This window comes from Portunus trituberculatus, chromosome 27 (genome assembly GCF_017591435.1).
Source record: "Portunus trituberculatus isolate SZX2019 chromosome 27, ASM1759143v1, whole genome shotgun sequence".
NCBI lineage: Eukaryota > Metazoa > Arthropoda > Malacostraca > Decapoda > Portunidae > Portunus > Portunus trituberculatus.
The window spans coordinates 14848851-14864110 of record NC_059281.1 but is presented as its reverse complement, the minus strand read 5'-3'; the positions used below and the strand labels follow the sequence as shown (position 1 = coordinate 14864110).

At 41.7% G+C, this 15260-nt stretch overlaps 1 protein-coding gene across 3 annotated transcripts; it reads right to left on the bottom strand.

The window, feature by feature from the left end:
* Positions 1 to 193: 193 nt before the first annotated feature.
* Positions 194 to 9039, bottom strand: LOC123509348 (transcription factor Sp4-like). 3 transcript variants are annotated; one of them, XM_045263596.1, is made up of 11 exons: positions 8681 to 9039; positions 6897 to 6997; positions 6294 to 6548; positions 5846 to 6118; positions 5261 to 5539; positions 4967 to 5092; positions 4326 to 4493; positions 3785 to 3950; positions 3159 to 3505; positions 2680 to 2826; positions 194 to 1830 (listed from the first exon to the last, which is right to left on the bottom strand). In XM_045263596.1, exons 3-11 carry the CDS (start codon positions 6489 to 6491, stop codon positions 1681 to 1683), a joined length of 1854 nt encoding a protein of 617 aa, XP_045119531.1. In that variant the 5' UTR covers positions 6492 to 6548; positions 6897 to 6997; positions 8681 to 9039; the 3' UTR covers positions 194 to 1680. The 3 variants fall into 3 exon arrangements, with proteins under 3 accessions (XP_045119531.1, XP_045119529.1, XP_045119530.1); XM_045263594.1 differs by lacking the exon at positions 6897 to 6997; XM_045263595.1 differs by lacking the exon at positions 6897 to 6997 and having other exon boundaries at positions 2707 to 2826; positions 8681 to 9038.
* Between the last annotated feature and the right edge of the window lie 6221 nt (positions 9040 to 15260).

Genomic DNA, 15260 nt, shown 5'->3' with positions numbered 1-15260 from the left:
TTTCCATCATCCATGTTACTCTTGGTTCGAGTTGATTTTCCAAGTTTCATTTTAAAGTAGCAATAAGCTCATTGTGATGTTCTTGACATAGCTTAGTTTTGACTCTGCCCTGAATCTTCACTGCATTCGTCAATTCAATTAACACCACCACTGCACGAATACAATAAAGATAAAGGAAAATGACAAACACTCAAAACTTTGTGCATATTTATCACTAGCAACATTTTGTTCTTTTTTACAAAATATGGCAAGGCACCTATTTACTATGTTTCTTAGAAAATAAGTTCCTACCACTATAAATGAGCTGCCATAAAATGATTCTTGTCTTTCTTGACAAATTACCTGAACCTCTTAAAGCCAAGACAACAGACAACCTACCAGTTCAGGTACCAACCAACTTGGTGAAGAAAAAAAATGTGAACAATGAGCTTCACATTTCACCATATATATATATATATATGTATATATAGTATATACAATATAAAAATGTAAAAAGACATTTTGCTATACAGTAAATAAATAATATATATATAATCTATAAATCCATTAAGATAACACTGAAACAGATGCAGTCACTTGACTAGGAAGACACTTACTCATTCCTACCTTCTTGACTTCCCTGTGCCACCAGCTGTGGGGAGCTTCAGATTAACACTTAAAAACAGCCGACAGGCATGCCAGAAAGAAAAAGTAACGTCCCTCCAGACCGCCGCAGACACAGCAGGACAGCTGAGGGTAGGTGCACTAGTGGCTGTGTTAGGGCAGCAAGCAACACTCCCGTTAACATGATGAGATGTCCACCACCCATGTCACAGCAACATTACTTGCCATAATTAAATAAACTTATTTATAGAAATGTAAGAGAACACATTCTTCAGTTTCTTAAATTACAAATTAAATGACACTAAAAGATGTAAGTGCACAAGGCTGATACATTTGTTGGTGCTATACTTTGTGTTATGGAATGTTTTCTTTGTGCAAAAGACAGACTAAGGTGTGAACAGAACAGATGCTGAACTTTCTTTTGACAAAGGATGACAATAATCACTAAAAGTAAATGATTTGTACAACTAACTTATGTGTACAAAATATTATAATTATAATAACTTAATACAATAATTGCTCAATAAAATCTGCCAAGTAAAAGCAATGAAAGTTCTAAAATTTAACCTAAAACAGTGTTGCAAACCTTTGTGTGCTTTTGCTGACGACATCCACCTGGCTACCTCTCACCATTCTACAATATACATGATGAGCTTTGTTAGCCTGACTAAAACAAAACAGTAAATTATCAAGAAATTAGAACTAAGAATAAATTAATGAGGCTTTTCTTTACTAAAATCAGCAATGGATTTTTAGGTGGCAGAAATTATGCCAATGTTTTAGGAAGGGTGAAACTAGCAGAACCTTGAGCAAAACTTGGTGGACAATGTTTGAGGCTCACCCAGAACACCTCCCACTTGGACCAAAGCATGAAATCCCTTCACACACACACACACACACACACACATCACAACACTTCACCTGTATCTAAAACACATCAAAGGTATGAATTAATATAAAAGAACTGGGTCAGCAAGTTAACTGAGCTCCACATTCATGAAACATCTTTTATAAGCTTAACACACTTCTTTCTCACACTGTACACATTATACAAATTGTGTTCTGGGACCAAAGGGACTACTGGGGCTGAGGGACATTGGCTGGTACTTCCCCATCAGTGGAGATGTGCAAAGGGTCCCCAGACTGGTCCGGGATGGTGATGAGCATCTTTTCCCCAGCATCTGATGAGTTGCTGCTTTCTGAAGATTGAGACGGGTTGGGGATGTTCTGTGGAGGAACAAAACACAAGTCTCATTATCCAAACCAATCAAAACAAATTATAACTTATAATTTATATGGTTAAAAGATAGATAGTTAAAATGATGTAATATTTAGATTTTTTTAACACAAAGTATATCAACAATCCATACTTGGTCCATTTACTGTAATGTTATACTCCTTTCACATTTCTTTACAACATTCAAACACAGGAAAGATATAATCTCAGATCTCTTGCCTCTGATATCTATCTATTAACATATAAATGACTATATACAATAGCAAGGATACACTGAAATAGCATTCTATACTTTGGGAAGCTGTTACTATGTTCCATTATAACACTTTTTCGAATTCATTTTGTTAACTCATGGCCTTTAATATTGGTTTCTTTGTGAGATCAATACTGTACAGCATAATGTTTTCTTTTCAATCTTATGCAAATGTATCAGAGCACATGAATGAAAGTGACAAAGCAACTCACCTGAGATGAGTAGGCCAATGTAAATCATGCTGGGTATTCACTGCCTGGTATTTGGCTATCAAGACAGTATTTAATCATGAACTTACAAAACAGCTACAATCAGAACTAGCATTTATGACAAACACAAGGAAAACAGGGTAATTCATCAAAAAATGGAAACTTCTTGGCATGGGAAACTATGAAAACTATGTACAATGTCACATAAAATAAACAGGGAGAGGGTAAGGATAACTAGCACAGTTGTATTAAGGGACAAAAACAACAAAAAATAAATAAATAAATCACACAGGGATACACAAAGCACAAAAAGACAACCAGTTTGAGATAGACTTACCCCAACTTCCCCGCAATATCAAACCACGACAGTCACTTACATTTGAGAAACCACTCCAGTTACTCACCATCCCCTTAGATTTGGTATGAGTCTTGACATGTTTGGAGAGATGGTCCGACCGCATGAACCTCTTCTGACACTCAGGGCAATGAAATCTCTTTTCTCCTGTGTGTGTCCTCTTGTGCCTCTGCCGAGAGAGGTTATGTCAAAATATAAATGAGGGAAAAACTGGTGGTGGTGTAGGGGAGTTGAATAATGCTATGAATTCATATAGTAGACTAAGAAACAATAAAACATAGTTAAAATATACAGCAATTGTGTCCAAAAGATGACAGCAAGACTGGATAACAAATTACAAAAATAATAACGGTGGTATGAGGATGAACTATGCAGTAACTCCACATGATGCAGAAGTTCAACAACATAACACTAATTCATGTGTAAAAATAATGACAGGATTGAAATAAGCCTAATACCTCATCAAACCCTCCATATCCGAAACAACACACTGGCACACACCTGGAGTTCATCAGAGCGAGTGAACCTCTTATTGCAGAAGAGCCAGGAGCACACAAAGGGCCGCTCCCCAGAATGCCACCTAAGATGTGCCCGCAAGTGTGAGGTCTTGCCATACATCTTGTTGCAGCCGGGGATGTGACACACATGCACCTTCTTTTTGTTGTCACCCCCACGGTCGCCATCCTTACAGTTGGGGCAGGTGCACGCCACTCGCCGAAGCCGTGTTTTGCCAGTCTCCGTGGTCGGGGAGTCGTCTGGCTGTGGTACCACTTGGGCCTGATTCACTTGACCTCCAGTTGACACCACCCACTTAGCACCATCACTCTCCCCTTGCAATCCACTGGCACCTGTAAATGTTAACAAAACATGTTCACTGCCAATGTTCAACACACCTTCATATGCAAGAATGTAGAGGTCATTTACAGAAATGGCACATACATTTATTTTTCCCAATTCTAAATTACTCATCTACAACTGTATACTGATTCTAAAAATCTGAAATAATCTAAGCAAAAAGCAGTAACCTGGAGACTAAATATCATACCTTTTCTTATAAAATGCTTTTGGTGTATGTTACTGGCCTGTAAAACACTATTTTTGTATTGAACTGACAACATTATGCTTACTAATGATCTGCGCTCCTCCAGGTAAGATCTGGGTGGGGATGGCACTAGCAGCTGGCTGTGAGTTGGAGGTGGGCACAGCACTGAGAGTAGAGACGGAGATGGGCTGAGATGTACCTGCTATGGAGGACGTCAGAGTCTGCAGGGAGGATGGTGAGATCACCTGCACCTGTAGCATTGCAAGAGATGAGTTAGAAAGACAGGCAAAAAAATATATGAAAAATCCATACTTCACTCATGTATCATGACAATCCCATGTTATGAACTACTTACCAAGTACAAGAAAAGAAAAGACAACTTAAAAATATACTGACAGACAAAACACACATGCAGAAAATATTCTGTGGAATATACATGAGAAAAACAAAAACCTATAAGAGTGAACTTCACAACATATTATGTACAAAGGCAGCATTTTCAGAATTAAGAAGCTAAAAAGTTTAAGATAACAATCAACTGTGAAATACAGTACAGCAAACCACAGACAAATACAAATTTTTGACAACACCAGTAACATGAAAGAACTACAGAAGGATGTTCTTACTTGGCCTATGCCAGGAATGTGCTGAAACACGGGCTGGACCACCTGTATCTGTGGGATCTGTATGGCGTTCTGTTGTGCTGCCACAGCAGCAGTAGGGGCAGCCGCACGGAGCTGTGACGTCTGGCTCACCGGCACCACCGTCACGCCACCGCCAACTGAACCCGGCAACTGCAGACACAGAGCTTTCTTTTTTCTTCTTTCTCTTAAGAACACACCCTCTCCTTTACACAAAGGATGGTATCCATGTCATTCATAGACAAACCACAAGACTATTCATCACTACACACTAGTAGCTGATACAACATGCAGCCATTACCAGTTATTAATACACTGTTTATAGAAGAAATGCATGTTGTGTTCAGACCAGAATGTAACAGACAAAAATGTGCTATGAATGTATGTGTGAAGATACTTAGTCTTTGTTAACCCCTCTAAGAGTGATGTCAGATACAATGACCCATAAGAATAATTACATATACAAACAAAGCCCATCTTCCTTCACCTGCAAAGCACTAATAAAGTGTGTCTCCCCAAAACAGTCACATGCACCAAGAAGAAAAGGGTGTTTATTCATCAAGATAACCTAGAGTTGAGCATACCACCTCCCTCTTCCCATGCCTAGTGAAGCAATGCCTCCATACCTGTGGGGAGACGGTGATTCCCTGTGGTAGGAGCTGTGAGTTGTTGGCCACTGTGATGCTGGCAGCATTACCCACCACCTGTGAGGGACTGGTGGCTGAGATGTTGGCACTGGCACCTGATGACACCTGGATAAAGGGATAACCATAGATACACTTGTTTTCTTCTCATCTTAGTCTATAAAATTAAAATCATCACTTTTCTACTGTAAAAGAATAAATAAGAATTAACATGCAATTCCAACCATCCTTCACCAATTAAGTTCAGAATTGCAGTGCTGCCACTCAAGGACTGACCTGCTGAGCTACCTGCTGTTTGTTGTCAGCGGATGTATTACTGGCACTATTGGTGTGGCCAGCAGGGATGGCCACCGAGGGTGTGGAGATGGTGGAGGTGGCCCAAGTGGAGGTGGTGATGGGCTGAGAGGAGGCCAGAGGGGTCATGGTGGCAGCTGAGCCCAGATTGGCCGATCCGAGTGACATCATGCCAGACGCACTGCCCCAAACCATCTGGACCTGCTGCACCTGGCCATTAGGCAGCAGGATCTGGGCCAGCTGGGGCTGTGCCTGCACTTGCTGAAATTAAAACATTCCTTCATCCTCCTTGCCATCCACATTCTCTGCAGTCAACAAAAATATCTGATTCTTGTTAATACTATGGCTGTCAAGTAAAAACAACAGTGTATCAAGTACACTTTACTCTTCAGCTCTCAGTCTTCTAGCTTCACAGAAACCCTTATGGCATTAAGTGGCCACATCTCTAATGGATACACCAAAGAGGATTTAGAACACTGATGATCAAAATATATCTACTCACTCCAGAGGCTGATACAAGTCATCCACCATTGTATTCAAATATCTATGAGAGAAGTCCATCCTCACCTGTGCTAGCTGTGGCACAACCTGCAGCGTTTGACCGTTGGCCTGTACCACATTGGGGATGACTGGTATCTGGACAGGGAAGGGGATGGTCTGAAGAACAGTCTGTCCCCCAGCAGTGGAGATCGGGATCTGGACGGGGATGGTGGCTTGCGGCACACCTGACTGCATCACCTGTGTTGCCATCTGGCCCACCTGAGCAGCCTGGGTGGGGGCAGCCTGTTGCCCTGTAGCAGTGGCTGTGCCTGATGGCCGTACACTTCCCACTGTGATTGGCTGGTGGAGAAAACCTTAGATTTACACACATTCAATGATTTCTTTATAGTCATGCAACTTTCTTAAAGGACAATATCTATGCAAGACTTATAAAGAGAACAAAGATGAACTTTATGCACCACACACTATAGCTATATGAGGCACTGGCCTGCCACAGGTGTGTACCAAGCCTCACCTGTCCCACTCCCTGCACATTCTGGATGATATTCTGTGCCCGGATGATCTGGCCCGCTGGGGTGAAGATGGCCTGGTTGCCAGCAATCTGTATCTGCTGAGTGCCTGCTGCTGCTGTTGGGGCATGCTGCACTGAGGCTGGGATGTAGATGGCCTCCTGCCCATCGATTGTCACTGTCTGCATTTGAGCTTGGGGCATGACTGAGTAGGTCTGTCCATTGGCAGTGATGATTTGTGTCCCCTGAGCCTCTCGGGCCTGAGAAAATTATCATAGATATAATAAAAGTTAGAAACTCAATGTTACAGAGAAAATATTAATCTACCAGCTGGCATTTAGCTTTCATCCAGCCTCTTCTAATGCAACCTGTTGCAATTTTACTTTCAAGTCTATGTAACTTTAGCAATTAAGCTTTCTTTTCAATAAATGGAAACAAAAATCCTCTCAAACCAATTGCTGAGAGAGAGAGAGAGAGAGAGAGAGAGAGAGAGAGAGAGAGAGAGAGAGAGAGAGAGAGAGAGAGAGAGTTACCAAGTGAAACACAGGAAGATAAATAATTTCATATTCAACTGTGAAGTCATGAAATCTGAATACCGCATTACGTACATGTGTCCAGCAGTAGACACGCTGTAGGCACTTTTAGTCATAGTGTTCCTGTGATGTGCAGTATGTGGATCAAGTGGTAACACTCCAACCCAAAACCATGACTGCAACACTGGCACATGTGGAACAACTCGCCTCGCAAACAATTAAGGAAGGAAAAATGAAAGAAAAGAAACAATTAAGAAAAATGAGTGCCCAGTTACCCTGATTAAAGGCAGCGCCTGGGAATGTAATCAGTGACATATTTCATATTAGTTCATGTTTAATACTGAATTTTGTAAGTATTTAAAGCCATCAGAGTAACATATCGACCTACTATTCGTATAAGTTTGGTAGTAGTAGTAGTATTAGAAGTAGTGATGTTCCTGAGTTAATAAAACAAGAATAACAAAATACAATATACTAAACAAGCAGCAACGCGTTACGCATTAAATATGCCATGCGCGGCGGCGTAGGTGTTGCGGTATGGCGGAGTTAGTGAGGAGGAGGGGGGTCAGACCGTCAGTGTGTAGGATTATCAGGTCATGGCTTCATTACCTATTGGAGTTAGACACTGGATTATCATTCCCTCCTCTTAGCACGACTGACTTTCTGCTTCAGTGTTTATAGTAAGTGTTTAAGTGAGTAAATAAATTTATGCTTATCTTTCAATTAATGACTTACAAGATAACCTCTATACGCTGTGTCCTTAAGCCTACTCTTCACGCCACCAGCGACACTGCACTGCACTGAATATTAATTACCTACGCATATAACACTTAAGTGACTACAGTGACGAATATCAATTTGGAGAAAGTTTAAAGCAGTTTTGTGTTGTCAGTACGTTTTGTCAATTAGTGTTGTTCATGCCTGTTATGTCATGTCGCTATTCAACCCATGTCAAGTGTAGTGAAAACCTCTCCATAATATATGCAGTACATATGTATGTATGCATGATTATAGGTACATCTATAACTAAGAATTAAACGGTACCATTCTTTTTTACTTCTATTATCTTATCATCGCATTTCTCTCCGCGCAGCTAGTATTCCTTGCCCTCCATGCTCGCTCTTGTTTAGTACTATTATTGCAAATATTAAAGGGAAAATTAAAAATGTAACTTAAAATCTAGGGGACAGTTATCAGACCTCCCACGAACTTCCGTAGGTAAATGAGCAAAGAAAGAACTTTGTACAGAAGTAATCGTGTGGGGGAGAACAGCCTGCTGGGACGACCCGCGACCTGCAGTCCACACAGAACGAAGTGAGGGCAGCCAAGGCCACGCCGCGGGTCGGTGCTCAAAACGGACTGCTAAAATCAATGATGGCTGTTCGGTTTGCTTCAGAAGGCGAAATATGCCTTCAGGGTGGTGGCTCCACATGGGTATACCTCGAACCGCCTGTCCTGGTGCTGGGTGGGGCGGGCGGCGTGCGGTGGGCGGGGTGTGGGCGGGTGAGGGCGGGGACAGTGGCACCCATCACCCGTTCCTGCTGCTGGGCCTACCAACACCGCCCACCGCCCCGCCCAGCTCGCCACTGGCCGCCGCTAACCACCGCCCCGCTTTGCATCACCACCTTGCTCGGGAACACTCAGGTATAGCCAAGGTGAGATCAGTGCTGTGGAGAGCTATGCTGATAGTGGGCGGCACCCTGGGCGGAAGGCTGGCCCCCGAGGATGTCCTGGAGCACGTGGCTGGGAGTGTAGTGACGCCTCCTGCTAGGCGGGGCCTATCCTACACTATCTACAACGCCCTTCACACACATTCACTTTTCCCTCGCCTCTCCAGCTTCCCCGCGCCCCTGACTCACCTGGGATGTCTGCTGCTGCACTACAGGCTCCGTCTTCATCCCCTGGACCGTGGAGGTGGACATCGTGCAACGCTATAATAAAAATATTGTCGGAACACTGTACTATACCCCGTGAGATTCAAAGCTTCTCCTCTCACCACTATTGTCGAATTTCACCACAGTATTCCTCCGCTCGGTGCAAGACGCTCGTGGCCACCCCGGACCGGGCCTAGGCGGGATTCTGACTCCACCACTTTGTTTGTATAAGTGGTTTGTGGTTTTTAGTTGAATACTGAGATAGTAACTGATGAATTTAGCGTTATGTGATGCATTGGCGCGAGAACTAGTTTGTTTGTGCTGTTGTGGCGGCGGCGGATGGGCGGCGGGGGAGGGGACGGCAGCTGCTGATTGGCCGACGCTGCGCCAGGCTCCGCTCCAGCACCAGCCCGAGGCCGCCCACGACACCCTATTTCTCACATCATCCGCCACAATTTCATAATATTTCGCGTCTCCACATTTCTTCTTATACCTCATATATGATTAATAGACCTAAGTTGTAACAACTAATATGGATATACATGTGTAATTTTGGTGAATACGTGCCCTTGGTGAGTCTGTACGTCTTTGGAGTAATAGAAAAAGATAAATGTGGCTGTAAAATGGTGAGTATTGATTCAGTGCTTTCTTCTAAAGGCGACGTTTTCCCGCCCTCACCCACCCCGTCTGGCCCTCCCACCTCCTAATGATAGCTTACCCCCACCCCGTTCCCGCATCCATCCGCCACCCTATCGCTCACATATCTGCTCTCATCCGCTATGCATTCATGCGAGGTATAAATATTGCAATTCATACAAACAAAGGCGGCACGATCGGCCTTCAGGACAGGAAGCTTGGGACAGGAGTTGGGACAACGGGGCGGCCGAGGGGTGAGCCAGCCTACTTTCTCCGCAGCTGAAGGTCTGACTCGCCTCGCTTGAATGCGGAAAAATTGCATACCACACCATTTCCGCTCCAACCTGACTTACACAAACCAATCAAAGATATAATTAGACCTGGAATGTTGTATTTATCATCAACAGCTTATGTGTTTTATGGTCGACCAGGGGTATTATACCAGAAAATTATATGCGATTATGTAGGTGTATTCCAGGTTGCCGCCCAGGGGACGGTGGGCTGAGTTCACACGACGCTTGCCGCCCTCTTCAGTTGCCGAAACGCTGACGTACATGTAATTTTTTCTAAACTTTCAACACCGTCGGTCATACGACAGCGAGAAACAACCATCCCGCTTACATTCAAGCGTGTCCAGTTTTATTTTGCCTAGAGTAAGCTAGGCCTCATGTGCGGTGATTTAATGAATAGTGGCGTGCGGGGGGCGCTACCAACACTGTGTGGAAGGCATGACTTGCCACACCCACACCACACACCACCACGTGAGGCCACAACCCGTCTGCATGTCTTCGGCTAATGGGTAGTCTTGTCAACGGGGAGTGGCCAGCCCAGCCCAGCCCAGCCCCGCCGCACCGCCAGCCGCCGCCTCCCGCTGCTCCTCGTCCTCCTACTCCTCCTCCTCCACCACCACCACCATAAGCATTGAAGTGCAGGGACACAATCACACTACCATACAACGCTCCACCCACGCTATTGTTCCGCAGAGTTTGTAAACGAGTTTTTTCTTTCTCTTCTGCAGTGTTGGGAGCAGGATTTGACTTAATGCACTAGGAGAAGAATACTAAAATTTGACTTTATTTATTCATTTAATTATTTATCTATCGATGGATTTGTGCCTGTCTTTCTTTGTCGTTGGAGAATACTATTGTTAATCAAACTAAATGATGGCAATAATATATATATATATATATATATATATATATATATATATATATATATATATATATATATATATATATATATATATATATATATATACACTTATGCACGCAAGCAACCATCCATCTCAACGTTACTGCATTCATTTAGGTATATATCAAACTATACACATCTATCACACTAACTGTTCATCTACAACTCCTCTCCTTCCCAGCATTTCGTATTGAAAAAGTCACCCCTAGATGTACAAGTATACACTCTACTTCCCAGTAGCTCTCTCCCGCGCAATCCTCTCATTCCTTCCACTCCTCTATCTCGAATGCTCACTTTTCTGCCTTCCTTCCCTTGCTATTAAAAGATTACACTGATTCTTCCCAAAACTAAAGCATTTATCCCTTCTGTTAGTTTCTCTCATTTATCCAGAATTTACAGCAGTCTGATGTTTAGGTGGTATACAGTGTAAAATTTAATTCATGCGCTCCAGAATTTACACACATTCCACTCAAATTTCCCCAAATGTAATAAATCTTATGGTATCATCTACTATTGCTACAATTACTACTCAGCTATCTCTAACCAACAGGCAAACATACACACAGGGAATGTCCACGGTCTGACAAACAAACATTAAACGGAAAGAGCAATAAAAAACAACAGATGGTCAGTGTGAGGGTGCGTATCGCGGATCGCGGGGGAAGCAGGGAGGGAAACAACAGCCATCTGACCTGACTGAGCAATCTTTCCCCGGTGACCAGTAGCTCCACTGTGACCTGACTTTATCTGTTTGGGTATCTATAGGACCTTAATGGTATATGACCTAGGGTGCTAGTTTGCTTTATTTACAGAGTCAGCAGTCAGCATGGAAAAAAATTAGTTACCACACTGAGCACGGACATTCCCAAGGTCGCGGGAGGAAGGCATAGCGCAGCATTTCCGTCCAGTTTTGAGGAGAGAGAACTTGAGTAGAACTAAAACTTTGCATATACTCAGTAACAGGGGGAAAAAATAATCATGAAGAGAGGGGTAACATTAATTCATATGACCATCGTTAGAATTCTAGTAATCTCTCCTAACTAGAATTTGACATCCTAATAATCTGAACATGATAGCACTTGAAATGCAAACCTAACCTAACTTCTTACGTTCTCCTTTTTTATATGCACATGTTTTCATTTTAGATTGATCGCTTGCTAACCAAACCAAAGCGTATTTCTTAACCCCCCTGGGGCCGTGAAATTAATCTTAGTGATGCTGGGAAATTCAACATCTTATTCAACTGTGCTCGTGATATTTTAACATTGTGAAGAACAGCATCGAATCTATTGTTCATTCCCTTTAGTACTGGTATATCAATGCTTTTATTTTCTGAAGAATAAACAAAATATAGAAGCAACCAGCAACCACACCTTTGTAGTGCACCATAGCCAACAGGTGTTAGCCAGTGAGAGGTACTGGACTGCCTTTGGGGATGTCTACAGGAGAGCTGAGTTCGGAAGAGATAAGAAACGCTGCCTTGGGGGATAAGAGAATCTGAAGGAAGCCATTACACGTTTTATAGTTTACTTGTAAGGGTATACTGTCTGTGATTACTACAACATTTTATAAGAATATAGTAGTCATGAAACATCCTGATATATTGCATTACATTTTATGATATTGCCTTATTCTCTTATCCTGTGCCTCTTATATTTTTCAATCTTTTGATTTCAACAATATGCATACACATGCTTTCTCTCTCTCTCTCTCTCTCTCTCTCTCTCTCTCTCTCTCTCTCTCTCTCTCTCTCTCACACACACACACACACACACACACACACTAAATGAGGGAAGTTTCCACATCTGTTCTTGAAATCATGACCGGAATTGCGTGACCTTGAAGAAGCACATGGTGGTGGTGGTGGTGGTGAACTTCCTGCCTGAGAGATAGAGAAGGAGAGAGGGAGGCTGGGAGAGTTGAGGGGCAGGGAGGGAGGGAGATGTTCGCTACAAGTCCCCTTCTCTCTCTCTCTCTCTCTCTCTCTCTCTCTCTCTCTCTCTCTCTCTCTCTCTCTCTCTCTCTCACTTCCTGTTGCACCAGCCGTCACCTGTCTGTGGCCACTTGTCTCCAGGTGTAACGGGCAGGTGGTGGTGGTGGTGGTGGTGGGTGAGGGATAGTGAGGAGGAGGGGGGAAATCTTCAAAGGAAGTTGCTTACTCACAACTATGAACTTTCTTCCTTTCTTTCTTTCTTTCTTTCTCCATAACTTTCTTTCTTTTTTTTCCTCCCTATAGTTTTGTATTTTTTTCTTAGCTTCTTCACTTTATATTTTTGTTTGTTTGTTTTTGTTTGTTCGTTCGTTCTTTCCTTTGTTTCTTATTTTCTCCTTTCCCTTCTTCCTTCTTTTCTTCCTTCACTTTTTTATTTATTTCCTTCTTCCTTTCTATATTATTGTTTTCATTTCACACATCTTACTTCAAATTCAGTACAAATGGATTGATTGATCCATTTATCTATTCTATGGCATTTTATGGTATCCGCTACTACTACTACTACTACTACTACTACTACTACTACTACTACTACTACTACTACAACTACTACTACTACTACTACTACTACTACTACTACTACTACTACTATTGCTGCTGCTACTATAACAATAACTACAACAACAACAACAGCAACAACTACTACTACTACTACTACTACTACTACTACTACTACTACTACTACTACTACTACTACTGCTGCTGCTGCTGCTGCTGCTGCTGCTGCTGCTGCTGCTGCTGCTACTACTACTACTACTACTACTACTACTACTACTACTACTACTACTACTACTACTACTACTACTACTACTACTACTACTACTACTACTACTACTACTACTACTACTACTACTACTACTGTAAAAGACACGACATAACTATAGTTTTCATTTTTTTGGCATAAGGATTAATTAGATGTTTCCTTATTCAACGTATATTTACTTAAAAAATCAATGACCACAATGTAACTCAGTCTAATGAACGAATGATTTAACAAAATGCTTCCCATCATTATTTAAGCAGAAAAGTGAACGAAATGTTTCCCTTTTGAACGTTGGACTGTGGCTGCTGGGCTGGATGGGATGAGGGGTGAGGGAGAGTAGGGAGGGAGAGAAGGAGGGAGGGAGGAAAGTTGGTGGTGGATTGGAGGGAAGAATGGCGATCTTTTTTTATTATTAAACGGTGTGAAGGCTTTTGTTTGTTTGGTTGTTGTTGTTGTTGTTTTCTTTTTCATCATCATCATCATCATTATCATCTCCCTTTCCCTCCTCTTTTGCCTCCTTGTCCCATGGGTTTATCCGGAAAAAAAAGTTTACACGAAAAAATATGTAATGATAAAAACAGCACTAAATTAAGATAAATGGCTCCTGGAGGGTGTGTGTATGTAGAGAGGTGGTGCAGAGCCTTGATATGATCCACCAGTGCTAAATAACCAAGATCTCGCTTATATCAAATTTTCAAAAGTATAAAGCAGCAGCCTGGGGAAGAAATGTATGGAACTGTTTCTAAACTTCTAACTCTTCTATCAGCATTTTTCTACTACATTCCTTCTACATTCTCCTCTATTGATATTTGTAGATGAGGTAATTGGTTTATTGACTGATTGGTGTAAGGCGCAATCACTCAGCCAGTCAGTCAGTTAGACAATTCATTTGTTTATAGGAGAGTAGTATGAGACTTCCTTTATGCTAACACGTAGACCCTGAGTAAGCAAATCTCCATACACTAATGACTTTACACTATGTTATCATTGTCTTCGAGTTACAGATAGACTTCACAAATAACTTCCTGCATGATACTCTTATAAGGAAAATATAGAATGAAAAATAAAATGTAGACTTCTTTTGTTTTTCTCTTCGCTTATTATAGTTAGATGTCTGAAACTAATAATGTAATAAATACATTTCCAAAAACAGGGAGAATGTAGATATAAGTTGAGCGCAGTCAGTCTGAGTGATGAGGAATCTGGCATTAAGAGACTGGAAACGGCTTTTAAATGACTCTGAGAATGAAGCAGCGAATGATCTCTCTCTCTCTCTCTCTCTCTCTCTCTCTCTCTCTCTCTCTCTATATATATATATATATATATATATATATATATATATATATATATATATATATATATAAACACTTTGTAGGAAAAAGAAGAGATGTCGCACGTATACTAATATTATGGAACAATCACAAAACTTGTTTTATTTGATTAATGGATGAAATTCCTCCTCTGATATCACGAATCTAAACTGCTCATCGCTGTGTTTTGCATCCATTAAGAAAAAAAAAAAAATTATTTCACAAGGAAAGGGAAATTAAGATATAAAGATAAGACTGATTAGGGAAAAGGATAAGAATACAGTTTGTTACAAGTAAGCATAGAATTTAAGCATTATAATGTGTTCTTGTATGTACTTTTCGCAGCTTGGGAGACAAAATCCCGTGACTGGAGGCAGAGGGTATGTGGAGCGAAAGCTGTGATGGAAGTGAGCATTATAAGCCTAATAGTTATGTCACAGCCGGCATCATTATTATCACAGTGTTGTGGGCTATACACACACACACACACACACACACACTGTAGGTGACGGTCGGTCAAATCATCCTATATTGTTCTACTCAGCCCATTCTCCTGTTTTTCCTTAATTTATCATATTAGCACATAACATCGCATTTTGAGGTTACTGATTTTTTTTTTTATGAAGGCGGATGGAGGCTAGGTACTAATCACTATAATCAACTAGAAACAAC